Below are 14,747 nucleotides of genomic sequence, written 5' to 3' on the forward strand. Positions count from 1 at the left end.
TGGTCTGACTTCAGCCTCTGTAATTATCACAGCTTCTGTTATCCCTCAAGTGTGCTGACTGGCTACTAGCATTCAGAAGCTCTTAAATGAATGCTGTACAGCTAGACTTAGAGATAGGTTACAAAAAAATTTACATTTTGTCAACATTTACTGTTTCAAACATGTGTTTGACTTTTCTTTCTTAGGTGGAACTCAGAAAGAGATATTAGGCAGAATGTTAGCCTCAGTCACAATTTGCTTATTGTATGGAAAAAATATGGAAAGAAAGTTAATGGTGACTGAAGCTAAATGAACACATTTTTAACCACGAAGTGAATTATACACCATGGGTTGAAACAACCAAATGTAAATTCAACTGAGAAGACTCAGAACTCTTGTATTTGAGTTGAGGATTTGTTTAGTCTAGATATTAAATATGAGCTGAACACTATGCCAGTCTGGGAATGCAAGTGGTGCCACACTTTCCTTTTACACTTGCACTTAAAGTTGCTGTGAGCAATTATTTTTCAATGAATTGAAAAACAGAATGTCCCTATTATCAGACATCACTGAAATACATACAACCTTAAGCATTTTAAAGGAGTCATGACATACTTTTTTATTATTTTAATATGTTCATTGAGGTTCACTTATAAGATTAGTCAAGTGTTTTGCTAAAAAATATAGTCATATATGTAAAACATGCTCATTTTCCACCCTCATTCTGACCCTCTGTCAAAAACACTCTGTTTTCGCGTTGCTTCTCCTTTAAGACTTGACAGTAATGCCCACTGTTATGATTGGCTCTCTGCTCTTGTCTGACCTGCTCTCTCATTGCCATCTCACTGCTCAACGCTACTGGGTGTGGCTACAGAAATGATAAGGTAAATTAGGTGCTGATGTGTCTTTTTTGTTTTGGCAGCTTGGTTCAGTGTGAATGACCCCGTAAGGCTCAGGTATACTTTGTTTTTTTTGCATGTCGGATCCTATCGCACACGGTTGAGCATTCAGCCTTTTGAAGTATACACTTTTGACCAAGAGCAGATGTGAGGGTAGGAGAGAATGCTCGCCAAGAATCGAGAATCATTGTGCATTACGACTGCGTTGACGAAATTTGTTTCACGCATACAGTGTGCGATCCGATCCACAGAAAACCAAAGTATATTTATCCTTTAGGCTCTGCGGACAACAGGAAAACAATGGACGCGAGCCATGGACAGATTGTTTAGATCAGATGGACAGATTCTTTGTTTATCTAGTCAGAACACTTTAAGGTGCTTTCTGTCAGTCAATCATTCTGCATTTTCACAGGACAGCCCATATATGGGCAACAGGAAGCTGAGACAGAGAGTTTGTCCATTTGTTGAGAGAATGCAATTTTGCTGCCATTTCTAAGTAAGGTCATAGTTTATAACAAAAGAGGCTCACACACTTTATTCTCCAAATGTGATATTTAATAAATAACAATGTAGGTTAAATGTTTGTTAACGTTTCAACCCTAACATGGGTCCTTTTTTTAAATAATTTTTTGATGTCATAGTACCTGTTGAAACTTTGCGAGGTGATGCATCGCTTTTTAGTCTGACTTACCTGGCTAAAAATGGGCATGTGTTGGATGAACACTCAGCCTTGGTGGGTGGTCCGGCCTTGTGAGCTGCTTTCCAAAGAGCTTTTATGTCTTTGTGAAGCAGTGCTGAATATGAGCCCTGCCACTTTTGTGTAATTCTCATTACAGATGTGGGGACAGGAGAGAACGCTTGCCAAGAGCCAAGATTCATTTAAGCACATAGTGTTTCAACAAATGGAGGATCCTTTGAAGGAATAACAAGAGTTTGGATTTAAGATAAACATCTGTTTTGAGGAATGCATACCTGCAGATGCATAAAATACCTTTATAATAACACAATACATCCAGTGGCCTCAAAAAGTTTTTGGACACTTAAATCACACTTAAAATTTGTGAACGTCATTGCATTAGATAACAAAATATCAAACCAAGTGGCATCTTTTTTAAAGAAAGAAGCACACTTTTCAAGCAAAACATTCAACAAAAACTTTGTTACAACTGAAATACTAAAACAACATATGCTGTTCAAAATGAAGACACGTGAAGAACATATCCATATAGTTAATTTGATTAACTACACCTGTGGTTACTCTACTAGGACACCTGTGAACTTCATTCATCCACTAAAAATGACTGGGACCAGTAAGTTAAAAATCATTGCAAAAATGGTTGTGAAAAGTGCTCTTGGTCACACTTTATATTAGGTGGCCTTAACTACTATGTACTAACATTAAATACATACAAGACTATGTATTTACTGTGTAACTACATGCTGTTCTGCAAAATTCCCACATTTGCTGCTACTGAGGTTGAGGTACGGGTAGGTTTAGGAGTAAGGGTAGGGTTAGGATTAGGGATTAGAGTTAGGTTTTGGGGTAAGGGTTGGGTTAGGGGTAAAGTTAACAGTGTAACTACAAATGTAATTAAATGCAAGTACTTTAAATGTAATTACAATGCACAACATGTATGTACTTAATAAGAATATTTTATCAAATGGTTAAGTACATAGTAGTTAAGGCCACCTAATATAAAGTGGGTCTGTGCGTTTTGTTCTGAGAAAAGGTCTTGCATCATTTTGTTTGCAGTTGCCACTTGGGTCATAATGCAATGACATTCAGACATTTTAATGTGTGGCTTAAGATTCCAAATCCTTTTTGGGGCCACTGTAAATTGGCATTAATATATTTCAGTACTGCCATCATCGTGTTTTAAACACATTGGTCCACTGTGTCCATTTGTAATAACTTCACAGTTATTAAAATGTTGAACATGGGTGCCAGACAACAAAGAGTTGAGATGTACTGGAAGTTAAATGACTGAATAAATACATTCCTCTATTGCTCTGCAATCTGCCTTTCCATTATGTCTCAGCAAAGACCAATAGGAGGCTGCTGGGACTTGCAAGAGTGTATAAAGTGTTCCCCTCTCAGCCAGCACTGTAATTACATGCCATCAGCTCCTCAGTCGCCATACAAACACATAATAACCTTCATCCTGGTCTCCTTCAAGTATACTCCCCTCTCACCGCTATTACCCAGGATATCCCAGGGCCCCCTATCTGCCTCTGTTTACAAATTCCTGTCATATTTCAGGATCTGCAGGACCTCTTTTAAAGGGGCAGAGGAAAACAGCTGGTTATGAAATGACGCCTTGCAGAAGGGTCTTTCTCAACAGCTCTCGGATTCATTCATCAAGAATGTGTTGAAATAAGAACATTTTCTCTCAGTGGAGGAAAGGGCTTGTGGTGGGAGGGCCTTCTTAAAAGAAAAGTTCACCCAACAATGTCATTATTTACTCATCCTAATGTTTTCCAAACCTGAATGATTTTCTTTCTTTTGAGGAATAAATAAATAAATAAAAACATTTATTTTGAAGAATCTTCACTAAGGTATTTTAAAATACCTTCTTAGTACCTTCAAATTCATATTAACCATGGCTCTTAAGCTCTACAAATGACAAAAACACCATAACTGCAGTCCATTCGGCTTGTGTGCTATACTGTAAGTCAATTTAATTAATCTAACATGCCTATTCTTTGTGTGAAAATGTTACTAGAAGGGAAGATTATCAGTGAATAAATATTTAAATGTGTCTTTTCCTCACACAAATCTATTGTATGGCTTCAGAAAACATGAAATATAATGGACTTCTTTTATAGTGCTTTATGGGTTTTCTTTTTAAAAGACATGGTCAATAAGAACTGATGTTTTATGCAAGACACCCGTGTGAAGATTCTTAAAAATATATAACTATGTTTTCCACTGAAAAATGAAAGTCTTATGGGTTTGCATCTACATTAGAGTGAGTTAATAATGACAGAAATTTCATTTTTTGGGTAAATTATCACTTTAGGAGGATGGCATGCTGAATGTATGTACAGTCATTGCCATTTCAATGGCTTAAACTACAATTCCAGAGTACAAGAGCTTAGGGGTGAAAATGAGAAGTGAAGTTAGGCCGGCAGTGGCAACGCTGGTGAAAATTATCCTCACTATGTCACCACAATGGACCTTTGTGTTTCATAGTGGTCAGACAATTCACACCCTATGGGGTGATAATGGTTTTATAGTCATGTGTATCCTGATCAATAATGTGTCCTGGACATTTTTACAACCTGGAGATGGGAGCCTGACCTGTTGATCAATAATTAATTGATCATTAATAATGTAGTGGAAGTCAAATCAATCATTAATCAATCACTAATATGCTATCTTGTGACTTAAAAAGGTTAATTCCTCCAAAATGGAAAATTCTGTCATCATTTAATCATTTGGTTCCAAACTCATTTGACTTTCTTTCTTCCATGAACACAAAAGGAGATATTAGGCGAGTGGTGACCTTTTGTGTTTCACATAAGAATATAGGCTCTGAACAACATGAATGAAATGATGTAAATGATGACCGGATTTTCATTTTTGGTTGAACTACAGCTTTAATGATGATTACAAAAGTAGGGTCTTGGTTTCATCTGATCAGTTTCTCATAGCACTTCCTTTTTCCAGGGCCTGCGTTTGAGGGCCCACTTGTGCTGTTTGTTTACTGCAGTTCTCTGGAGAGACCCTCATGGCTCTGCTTCCTGTTTTTATTCAAAGAGTGCATTATTGTGCACCACTAAAACAGCTCAGCCTTGAAACCTCTAATAGATTCCCAGGAGTGTCCTTTAATATGTCCCTTCCCTTTAGCCTAAGGCAATGCCATTTTGCCAAGAGTGCAAACAAGTGTTTTCCATAGAGACATTTAAATTATTTGACAAAACTTCATTAAGGGGTAAAAACCTTATATGTAGTGTAATGCTGGGTGATATATAGTATTTTCATGATATATTCTCAGTGATTTTGCTGCTAATATAAAATGTAGCAATTCTATGAATATTGCAATTATTTTAATGTGCTTTTTATTTGGCACCTTATCATCAAGTTTCCTAAAGAGGGTCATTAAACTAAATTTGCCACCCTTACTTGCATTGCAACTTGGTATCAGAGTTTTATTTAATGGCATTTATTGTTTTGATTTCAACTTCAGTGGCAAAAATGGTGTCAGAGTTGGTAAGTATTATTGATCTAAAATGAATTTACGCTGCTCATTTTATTAATGAATCGATTTATTTGCGTTAGACTTAAAAAACTTCACATAGACCCTGCTTGACGTTTTACTTGCATTTAACTATTTTTGCAAAAACTATGAGTATGTGAATGTTGTCTATCCATATAATTATGTATTGTTGTATTGGTGCATATGAGTGTCAGAAAATAATTTTTCCTTTAAGGGGCAATATTTGCCGTCTAGATTCAATTTCCAGGGTCATGTTCTTTTTTTTAATATCACATCAGGATTCTTTTATGTCAAATTCTTACATTTAATCAATTCATTAACATCAGTTCTTAATCTGAGTAATTGGATCTTACATTTTATGCAACAATAAGGAAGAGAAATAGAAAATTAAGAATTACTACATATCAGCTGTTACAAATGAAAGGCATTAATTATGGCAACATTTATTACATCCGTTTTTTTTGTTTTGTTTTGTTTTTTTTGTCACAAGCCCCTTTCAATTTATGAAATTGTGTTCTTTTATCAAACAATAGTGTGGAAAAACGTGTATTTTACCTCTTACATCAAAAATATTATTTGACTCTAATTTGATACAATGGCTGTCACAGCAAATTTCAGAGCATATACATAAATATCAAGTTATTATTATGTTGAGCTTTTTAGTATATTGGCCAATCCTAAAATGCAGTATAAGGGACAGTGATATAATAGCTGAAGTCTAATCCATTACAGATTAATTAGACTGTATTGAATACATAAAAATGTATTTATAGTGTATGAGAGCTGCTGCTTGAACTCATCCTGCAGATTTTGCAATTTTGGATTGAATGTTTAAACGATCACTTTGAATAATTGTCACAAAAATCATTTGTATTTAACCGCTTCATCAGAACATTTTTTACAGACATTCTTAAAATTTCTGCTGCCCATAAATGTGCACACACTGAAATCCCAGAAGAAATCAGCACACAAAGAGATACAATAGTAAGTTAACAGCAAGAAAGGAAGTAAACATCCAGTGAACAGGAAGTTCCCTTTTTAGGGAAGGGGAGGAGGTGAGAGTAGTTAGGAAAAGAGAAACCCTGGTGGTACACAACATAACCAGATTGACCTTTCATCCCATGAGCACTGCAAGCTGCCCATCCCCAGATCCAAGTAGAGTGAGGTGAAGGCAGGGGGTCACCAGAGACCCTGATGCAAGACAGAGACTCTGCATGATGGAGCCGACAGATAAAAGCGGTGCCAGCATTGTCCAAACCTTACTGACTAGAGTGCCTGGTGAGCAACAGAAACTTACAAAACATCCAGTCCCACCCAGGAACTGAGGGTACTTTCTCCATAGAAGGGTGTTCCCAAGTAAAGAACTGTGATATCAAGTCACTTTTTGACTAAACTGCAAGCCTACACACACACACACTATCCTGAAAGTAGCACAATGCAGGCATTTGAATGTATACAAAACACAGCCTTGTTCTAACTTGTTCTTGTTCACAAGAAATTCACACATTATTCAGATAGTCTGTAATATGCATTTGGGTAAATGAAATACCTACAAAGTTCAGGACTTTTGTATCTTAGTTCCACAGGACTATTTTTTTTTTTATTTTTTATTATTATTTTACTTAGAAGATCTCATCTGGGTTGTGATAATAGCAGGAAGAGCTGAACTGTTATCAGTTTGCTAGCTGGAGCCGGATGACCCACATGATGTGTCTGTTTGGAGGATAGTCAAACTTTAACTGTAGTGTCAATCTCTTGTTGGTAAAATATGAGCGAGGAGGCCAGTGACACTATGAAACAGATTTTAAAACAGCAATGTTTAATCTCACAAACCTGAAAGACATCTGTGAAAAAGGAACTGTCATCCGATTATAAGAAATTATTATCTGTAGGCGAAAATGTAGAAGTTTCTTACCTGCGATCATGCTAAACCTGGAAGAATCAAGGAATTGTGAATATGAATGGTCTTCCAGGCCTGAAAAAGTGGAATTTTCTATATTCGATACACATTTTTGTAGTTATATTCTACTCTTTATTATTTCTTGACTAGATATTGGTAAAGAAAGTGAGTGAATCAAAATGATTTGTAAAAATCCTTATACAGTAATCACAAACAACTGGAAAGGTCATGGAAATTAATTGCCTAAAAAGTGTGGGAACCCTAAAATTCTCTAAATAAAACTGCCATGCTTAATCATTTACTGACAACATATCAGTATAGCAGTGCATAAACTAGATGGGTAAAGTTTGTCGAGACAAACGTTGACTTGACAAAGCCTTGTCTGAATGTTGAAACTTGTTTAAAAAGTCGATAGACAGATAGATAGATAGACAGACAGACAGAGCAACATAAAGCAAGCCTTGTGTGGGTTTGTTTACATTTGGTTTTGTTGACATTTCAATTTTTGACAGTTGGAGTTTGCCTTAACGAGCATACCTTTGGCCCATTTGAACATTCCGTCAATGTAAGTCTATTGGATTTTTCAGATATTTCATCATCCACTGTGCAAAAACAATAAGTCCAATCAGTTAGAAAAGACATAGCACACTATTACTGAACAGTCTGAAGGTCTGTGCCGAGTTTGATGGATGAAGTTTGAAAGCAATAGGAGTTAGTGTTAGGGATTTAAAAAAAAAAAAAGTTTGTAGAATAAACTTCGTCAAGCCAACATAATAATGCATATCAACCTTTAAGCAAAATATATGTTCCATGTTTATAAGATTTAATACTTCTGATGACAGACTATCCCTTTAGTCATTAACACATTACCATAATGTCAAAAGGAGGGAGCCTTTCTCCTTTAAAGACGAAAGCTCATCCAGATGCACTCTCTTTAAGCAGTAAAGAAGGGGCCAAAGTGGATTTAATTGAGAATACAATTCAGCCTCTTCAGAAGATTCAGGATAATGGCTATTATGAAGGCACTGTGTCATGTTTCATATGTTAAGTGGGGTGAAACTGAACACACCTTTGGCCCGTGTGACTGCTGTGCATGTGAATGATGCAAGGGAGCCTTGATGGACAATTAAAGACAATTCACTGACAAATGACACAGGAGACAGGATGTCTGACCACATGTTAATTAGGTTACCCTATTCTGGGCTACAGCATTCAATTTGCCCAAGGTGAAACATTTTATTAGTACTGTTACTTTAATATATTAGTTTCCAGTATTATCTGTGAACATGACTGAGCAAAAAGATATTATGATGTTGTTCTTATAGATGTGTATACAAATATTTTTCTAAGCCCGCCTACTCATGGCAAATGGAGCAACATTTGGCAACTTTGTTTTTCGAGCAAAGACTTCTGCATTTCTCAGTACCAGAGACTTGACCTAACCTTTTAGAAGAATAAAAACCCCTTGGTTCATCACTATGCAATTTAAAATTCAGTTTGTTTTATTAAAACTGATAGCGATTACACATTTGCGGGTAATTATATGTAAAATTATTATCAAAGACATCTGGGTAAATGTAGGCGTAGGAATTCACTGCAGCGCTTAAAGGATTTGTGAGAGGTTTTTTAAAAGCTTGCACACATGGTATCTTGCCACACAAGATGACATGAATTACAGTGTTGGCAATGACTGTAGGAAGTGAGGAGAAACTGTCGAGGTCACACAGAGGCGCTGCAATTCGCATCTGGTGTTAAACTATTTTGATGGCTCTATTTGTGTGTTTATTGAGGTGATCATTCAGTGAGCTCATCCCATGCCAGGGATCTCATGGGTAGATAGAACAATAGTTTTTAGAATAGACTGATCGGGAAATAAATTAATCGAAATCTGTACGTTGAAAACGCAATGCCAATATATTCTAAGGGGCCGTTCACACCTAATGCGTCCGTGCGCTAAAATAACTACACGCAGCGCCAAGCATAGAGCAAAACGCTGGTGTCTGGAGGCACGTTTGTAACCGTTTATGTTATTTTTTAACTTGACATGTCTAAAAAAAAAAAAAAAAAAAAACTGCGAAACGCTAATAAACCGTCTAGCGTATTTTACATAAGATTACAACTGAAAAACCGCGCGGACGGAAAAACGAATTTTATTGGGGGAGTGGTTTTGTAGCTTTGTTTTCTCACCTATTTTTATTTTATTTTTATTTATTTATTTATTTTCAAAAATTACATTTCATGAAATCAGTCACAATAATATGCTTCCCAGAAAAAAAAATTGATAGTGACGCGTAATTTAAAACAGCTTAAATGTTTAAAGCTTAAATTTTTCATTTTGTGATTGCCTCAACAAATGCAATTTTCTCGTACAGAAATGAAATGAAAAAATACGTTGTTCAAAACCCATACAGCAAAAAATGAGAAAATGTGTTCATTTAATAATCGCTGGCAAGACACTGAATGGCGACTGAGCCGTAGGTTCCACACACCAACACACAAATAGCCGCTGGATGAATCTGAAATGCGGCTATATGGAGTTCAAGTGTGTAACCTGAGCATAAGGTCAAATACACTCACTCCTCCTTCCTTCCCGTGCAGTGCCTCTCTACTGTTTATTTGCACGCGGAAATTCCTTTCCGTTTTTGTGAATGACAAACTTATTACCAATTCATCAACACACTCTGTTCCACCCTGCCCCGTTTCCACGGCGACGATTGCTCGGCGCCCTCTGATTGGCTGGCCGTCTTAAGGTATAGATTGAAACGCCTCGCGCTTGGCGCTTGTATTCATTCACTAGCTGGCTACGAGAGCGGAGGACACAGTGCAGCCTTCTCCGAACAAGAAAAAAATATCGAAAGGAAATAAATCTACAAGCCGATCTTCAATCGATATTCGCCTGGATTTCTCAAACGATTTGCGTATAGAAAAAATAAAATAAAAAAAACAATAGAAGTCGAGAGAAAAAGAGAGGTTATATAACAGGAAGAAAACGTCAGTGGCTGTAGCTCACTCGCTGACTAGTGTGAGTCATTGATAAATGCACAGACATCCTTAGCACTGTTGCATGAATGGGCTGGAAGTTGAGCGAGTCTGCGCTTGACTCTCGAACCGAAACCCAAGAATTTCAACCATCAACCGAGCGTCATATGAACTATTCCTGGCGTTTGGCTCTATAACAAGATACTTTCATAGCGTTTCTCACGAGAGAATCTCAATGCTTCAGGCCTGAGATATCTACGGCCTTTTGCAGCACGTCTACTCCGCAGTTTCAGCTCTTTACGGTACGGTAACCGCTATTTTACTAATGCTCGATAAGTTCAAACCCGTGCATTTGTATTCGGTCATGGCTATAAGCAAGACAGTAGAGTGGCTGAAGGAGCATCTGGTGACGCGCAAGGACTGTTTGCTGGTAATGGACTGCCGAGCGCAAGAGCTATACGAGTCGTCGCACGTCGAAACGGCCATTAATGTGGCCATCCCGAGCCTCATGCTCCGGCGACTGAAGAAGGGCAACCTGCCCATAAAGTCTCTGCTTTCTAACGGGGAAGACCGTGAGAGATTCGCGCGGAGGTGCAAGACGGATACTATCGTGTTGTATGACGAGTACAGCCGAGAGTGGAATGAAAATATCGACGGCGGCTCTGTGTTGGGTTTACTGCTGAGGAGAATGAAGGACGAGGGTTACAAGGCTTTCTATCTTGAAGGTATGTTGATTTTCTGAATCATTTAAGGTTGTTCGAGCACCTCAGTGCTGTCTCTATATATGTTAATAAAGCTATTTATTCAACCTCACAGGTGGTTTCAGCACATTTCAAGCTGAATATCCCACGTTGTGCGAGACGAACCTCGACGGTTCTTCCAGCAGCAGTTCACCGACCTCCCAAGTCCTCGGACTCGGAGGGCTCCGGATCAGCTCCGACTCTTCGGACATCGAGTCGGATATCGACAGAGACCCGAGCAGCGCCACCGACTCGGACGGCAGCCCCCTGTCCAATCCTCAACCCTGCTTCCCAGTGGAAATCCTGCCGCATCTGTATTTGGGTTGCGCGAAGGACTCCACGAACCTGGATATTCTGGAAGAGTTTGGCATCAAGTACATCTTGAACGTGACTCCTAATCTGCCCAACATGTTCGAGAACGCCGGAGAGTTTAAGTACAAGCAGATTCCCATCTCTGATCACTGGAGCCAGAATCTCTCCCAGTTTTTTCCCGAAGCCATCAGCTTCATTGGTGAGAATAAATTATAATAACACAACTAGCACCACAAAATGTGCCTTCATTGCTTCCTTCATTTGTTTTTCATTCAGTCCTCGTTTTGATCAAGCAATTGGATCTCAGGGTTTTTCAAGCAACTAAAACGAAAAAATGCAATCAGAATTTGTAAGGGTTTGGGTGTATTTAGGCTACAATGTTTTGAAACTAGTGCAACAAAAAGTGTGACTAACCTCAAAAACAGTTAGAGTCAGCCTGACGTGGATGGCACCATTTTATTGTTTGCATAGTAACATATCTTCAGGTTGTGCAATTGTGACACAAAGGCTTATGTTGAAACAGGAGACAGATGAGGGGAGGCAGTAATTTTAGCTCAACAGGAAGGAAGTCGCATTGAAAGTAATCTAGGACAGAGCAGTGTTTCACCACACAATGAGGACCATTTACGGGCCAGCGTCGACTTCCTGTTGGCCTTGACAGGGTGCTGCTATGACTTCTATATTAGACTGTAATAGCCCATTTCCATGTCACATTCCCTGAGAAAATGGACGAGTTGTTTTCGCTCCATATGCAGTCATGCTCTAGAAAGCCCGTTGAATGAGACCCTGTTTTGTCAGTGCTGGGACTGTAATGAATTCTGACATGCTGCCCTCAACAACAGCGCTAATGTTTAATTACATATTCGTAAGGACGCACAATAGTCGGTTACACTTGGATAATACACTGACCTCTGAGTTGAGCGTTTTAGCAAATGAAATTAGTTGACTGTGATTTTGAGTTCAGAAAGACAACAAAACTAATTATTTTTTGTGTTTTGTTTCCAGATGAAGCCCGTGGACAAAAATGTGGTGTGCTTGTTCACTGCCTGGCAGGTATCAGCCGCTCCGTCACCGTGACGGTGGCCTACCTCATGCAGAAGCTCAACTTGACCATGAACGATGCTTACGACATCGTCAAGATGAAGAAATCCAACATCTCCCCTAACTTTAACTTCATGGGCCAGCTCTTGGACTTTGAGCGTACTTTGGGCCTCAAGAGTCCTTGCGACAACCGCATGGCAGCTCCATCCCCATTGTACTTCACCACACCGACCAACCACAACGTCTTTCAGTTGGATCCACTTGAGTCCACGTGAGGTTTTGCCACGGAGACCCCCTTTCGGCTCTAAAAGTGTTTGAAACATGGGTTTCTTTTTTTCTACGCCTGTCAAGGGGTTCCTCATGTTATTGATAGAGTTGGCTTGAGATGACAGCAGACCAGAGTAGCCACTGATGGGGCATGTGGTGTGCCCAGAGCTTATAAGATGCTGTTTAATGGAGAGAGAACAGACATTATCTGGGACTCTGTTTCTCCAGGACTCTATAAATTAGTTCTTGTTATATATATATATGTATATATATATACACACACACACACTACCGGTCAAAATTTTTGAAACACTTGACTGAAATGTTTCTCATGATCTTAAAAATCTTTTGATCTGAAGGCATATGCTTAAATGTGTGAAATTAGTTTTGTAGACAAAAATATAATTGTGCCACCATATTAATTTATTTCATTATAAAACTAACATTTTATAAAAATAAAAAAAAGTTTTTGAAATTGATGACTTGGACCAAATAATAAAGAAAAGCAGCCAATAAGTGCCCAACATAGATGATAACTCCTTCAATACTGTTTAAAAAGCATCCCAGGGTGATACCTCAAGAAGTTGGTTGAGAAAATGTCAAGAGTACATGTCTGCAAATTCTAGGCAAAGGGTGACTAAAAGTAGTCATGCTATCTAGAAGATGCAAAAATATAACACAGTTTTGAATTATTTTGGATTTTGTTTAGTCACAACATAATTCCCATAGTTCCATTTATGTTATTCCATAGTTTTGATGACTTTACTATTATTCTAAAATGTGAAGAAGAAAAAAATTATTATGAAGTATAAGTGTTTCAAAACTTTTGACCGGTAGTGTATACATATATATATATTCAAGCATGGAAAGACTGGCAACTGTGGAAAGAACTTATGTGGATGTTCAATTTACTACAACTGGGGCTGGTGTGCCAAAGAGACTTTACTGGAATTGAACAATTACAAATACTCTTTGTTTTGTTTAGCACTTGCACCTTCAAATTTTTTAAGGTGTGCTCTAACCTGTCTTCAATGAAGACTTGCCTGTTTTGGGACAATATTCCCTCGGTAATGATGGCAGAGTATACTGTACTCCAACTTATTTGTGTGGAGAAATTTTAGAAACATTTATACATGTTAATATTAAAGATGTTTGTAAGCCCTGCCGTAGTAAGAATATATATATATATATATATATGTTTCAAAGGAACGGCTGTAGATTTTCTTCTTCTTTTGTCCTTCTTATGTAAGCAAACTGAATATTGATCAATATTATCTTTATCGATGAGTTACATGCCAAATATGTTAACAGGTTTTGCAAGATCATTAATGTGTATATGTATATTATATTTCCTTATTTTGCTTTATGGATACATTCAGCCTTTCTCAGCTTTTTAACCACCAACACAAATCAAAGTCATCGGTATCTCTTGCCTTAGTTCTGTATAAAGTGTTATTGTGCATTATTTTTCAAGAGCAATTCCCCAGACTGGACTATACGAACTTGCACGCTCAGAAAGGTTGTCCAAACTTGTGTGTGTATGTGTACAAGGCATTCTTCGAATGCTACTTGGCGGGGTTTCAAGATGCATTCTCATGTAGGACCCGTTCACCTTTATACTACTTGTTTTTTTTTTTTTTTTCTGGGGACATCTAAAGGTAAAAGCAAGTAATGCTGGATACGAGGTCTGTGAGAGATTTTTTGTCTCTCCTCTTCAGGAAAGTTTTGTGACATGCAGTTTTTTGTGAGAGAAGTGACTGAAATGGTTTTTAGCAGGTTTTGTTGTTTAGGCCTGTTTAGGGGGAGGGGATATTTTACAAAACCACTCCCCCAAAATTACGAATGTAAAGAAATGATAAGTTATTAATAAATTGCTATTTTGTCTATTCAAATCTACTCATGACATCTCTCTGTTTTCTGTTGTTGCCTTACAAATTCAAAAATAGACATTCAAATTTTGAATAATTTTAAAAGTGCCATATTTACAATTGACATTTATTAAATAAATATTCTGGGTTCAATACAAGTTAAGCTTAAAGATTTTTAGAAGAATTTCTCAACTCTGTTGGTCCAAACAATGTAAGTGAATGGGTGCCAACATTTTGAAGCTCCAAAATCCACATAAGGGCAACATAAAAGTACTCCAGACTAATCAGGTGGTTAAATCTATATCTTCAGAAGCTATATGATAGGTGTGGTTGAGAAACATATTTAATTTTTATTTATTTTTTATTTTTTTTTACTATAAATTCTCCTCCCTGCTCAATCTCTACTCTACACATTCTTCTTCTGTTTTTGGTGATTCACATTCTTCATGCATATTGCCCCCTACTGAGCAGAGAGGAGAATTTATGATAAAAAATGACTTAAAAATGTATCTGTTTCTCACCCACACCTATCATATTGTGTC

General features: G+C 37.6%; 1 protein-coding gene across 1 annotated transcript; it reads left to right on the forward strand.

Annotated features, from left to right (window-relative positions):
* Positions 1-7,852: 7,852 nt before the first annotated feature.
* On the forward strand, positions 7,853-14,230 carry LOC127437606 (dual specificity protein phosphatase 6-like). The gene is made up of 3 exons (XM_051692634.1): positions 7,853-10,702; positions 10,794-11,228; positions 12,035-14,230. The coding sequence occupies exons 1-3, from the start codon at positions 10,303-10,305 to the stop codon at positions 12,343-12,345; spliced, it is 1,146 nt and encodes a 381-aa protein (XP_051548594.1). The 5' UTR covers positions 7,853-10,302; the 3' UTR covers positions 12,346-14,230.
* The last annotated feature ends 517 nt before the right edge of the window (positions 14,231-14,747 follow it).

The sequence above is a fragment of the Myxocyprinus asiaticus genome, chromosome 48, assembly GCF_019703515.2.
Source record: "Myxocyprinus asiaticus isolate MX2 ecotype Aquarium Trade chromosome 48, UBuf_Myxa_2, whole genome shotgun sequence".
Classification (NCBI taxonomy): Eukaryota; Metazoa; Chordata; class Actinopteri; order Cypriniformes; family Catostomidae; genus Myxocyprinus; species Myxocyprinus asiaticus.

Coding starts and splice junctions, on each gene's coding strand:
- LOC127437606 (XM_051692634.1), top strand. CDS start 10,303: ATGCTCGATAAGTTCAAACCCGTGCATTTGTATTCGGTCATGGCTATA. Junction 10,703..10,793: donor CAAGGCTTTCTATCTTGAAG/GTATGTTGATTT, acceptor TCAACCTCACAG/GTGGTTTCAGCACATTTCAA. Junction 11,229..12,034: donor CGAAGCCATCAGCTTCATTG/GTGAGAATAAAT, acceptor TTTTGTTTCCAG/ATGAAGCCCGTGGACAAAAA.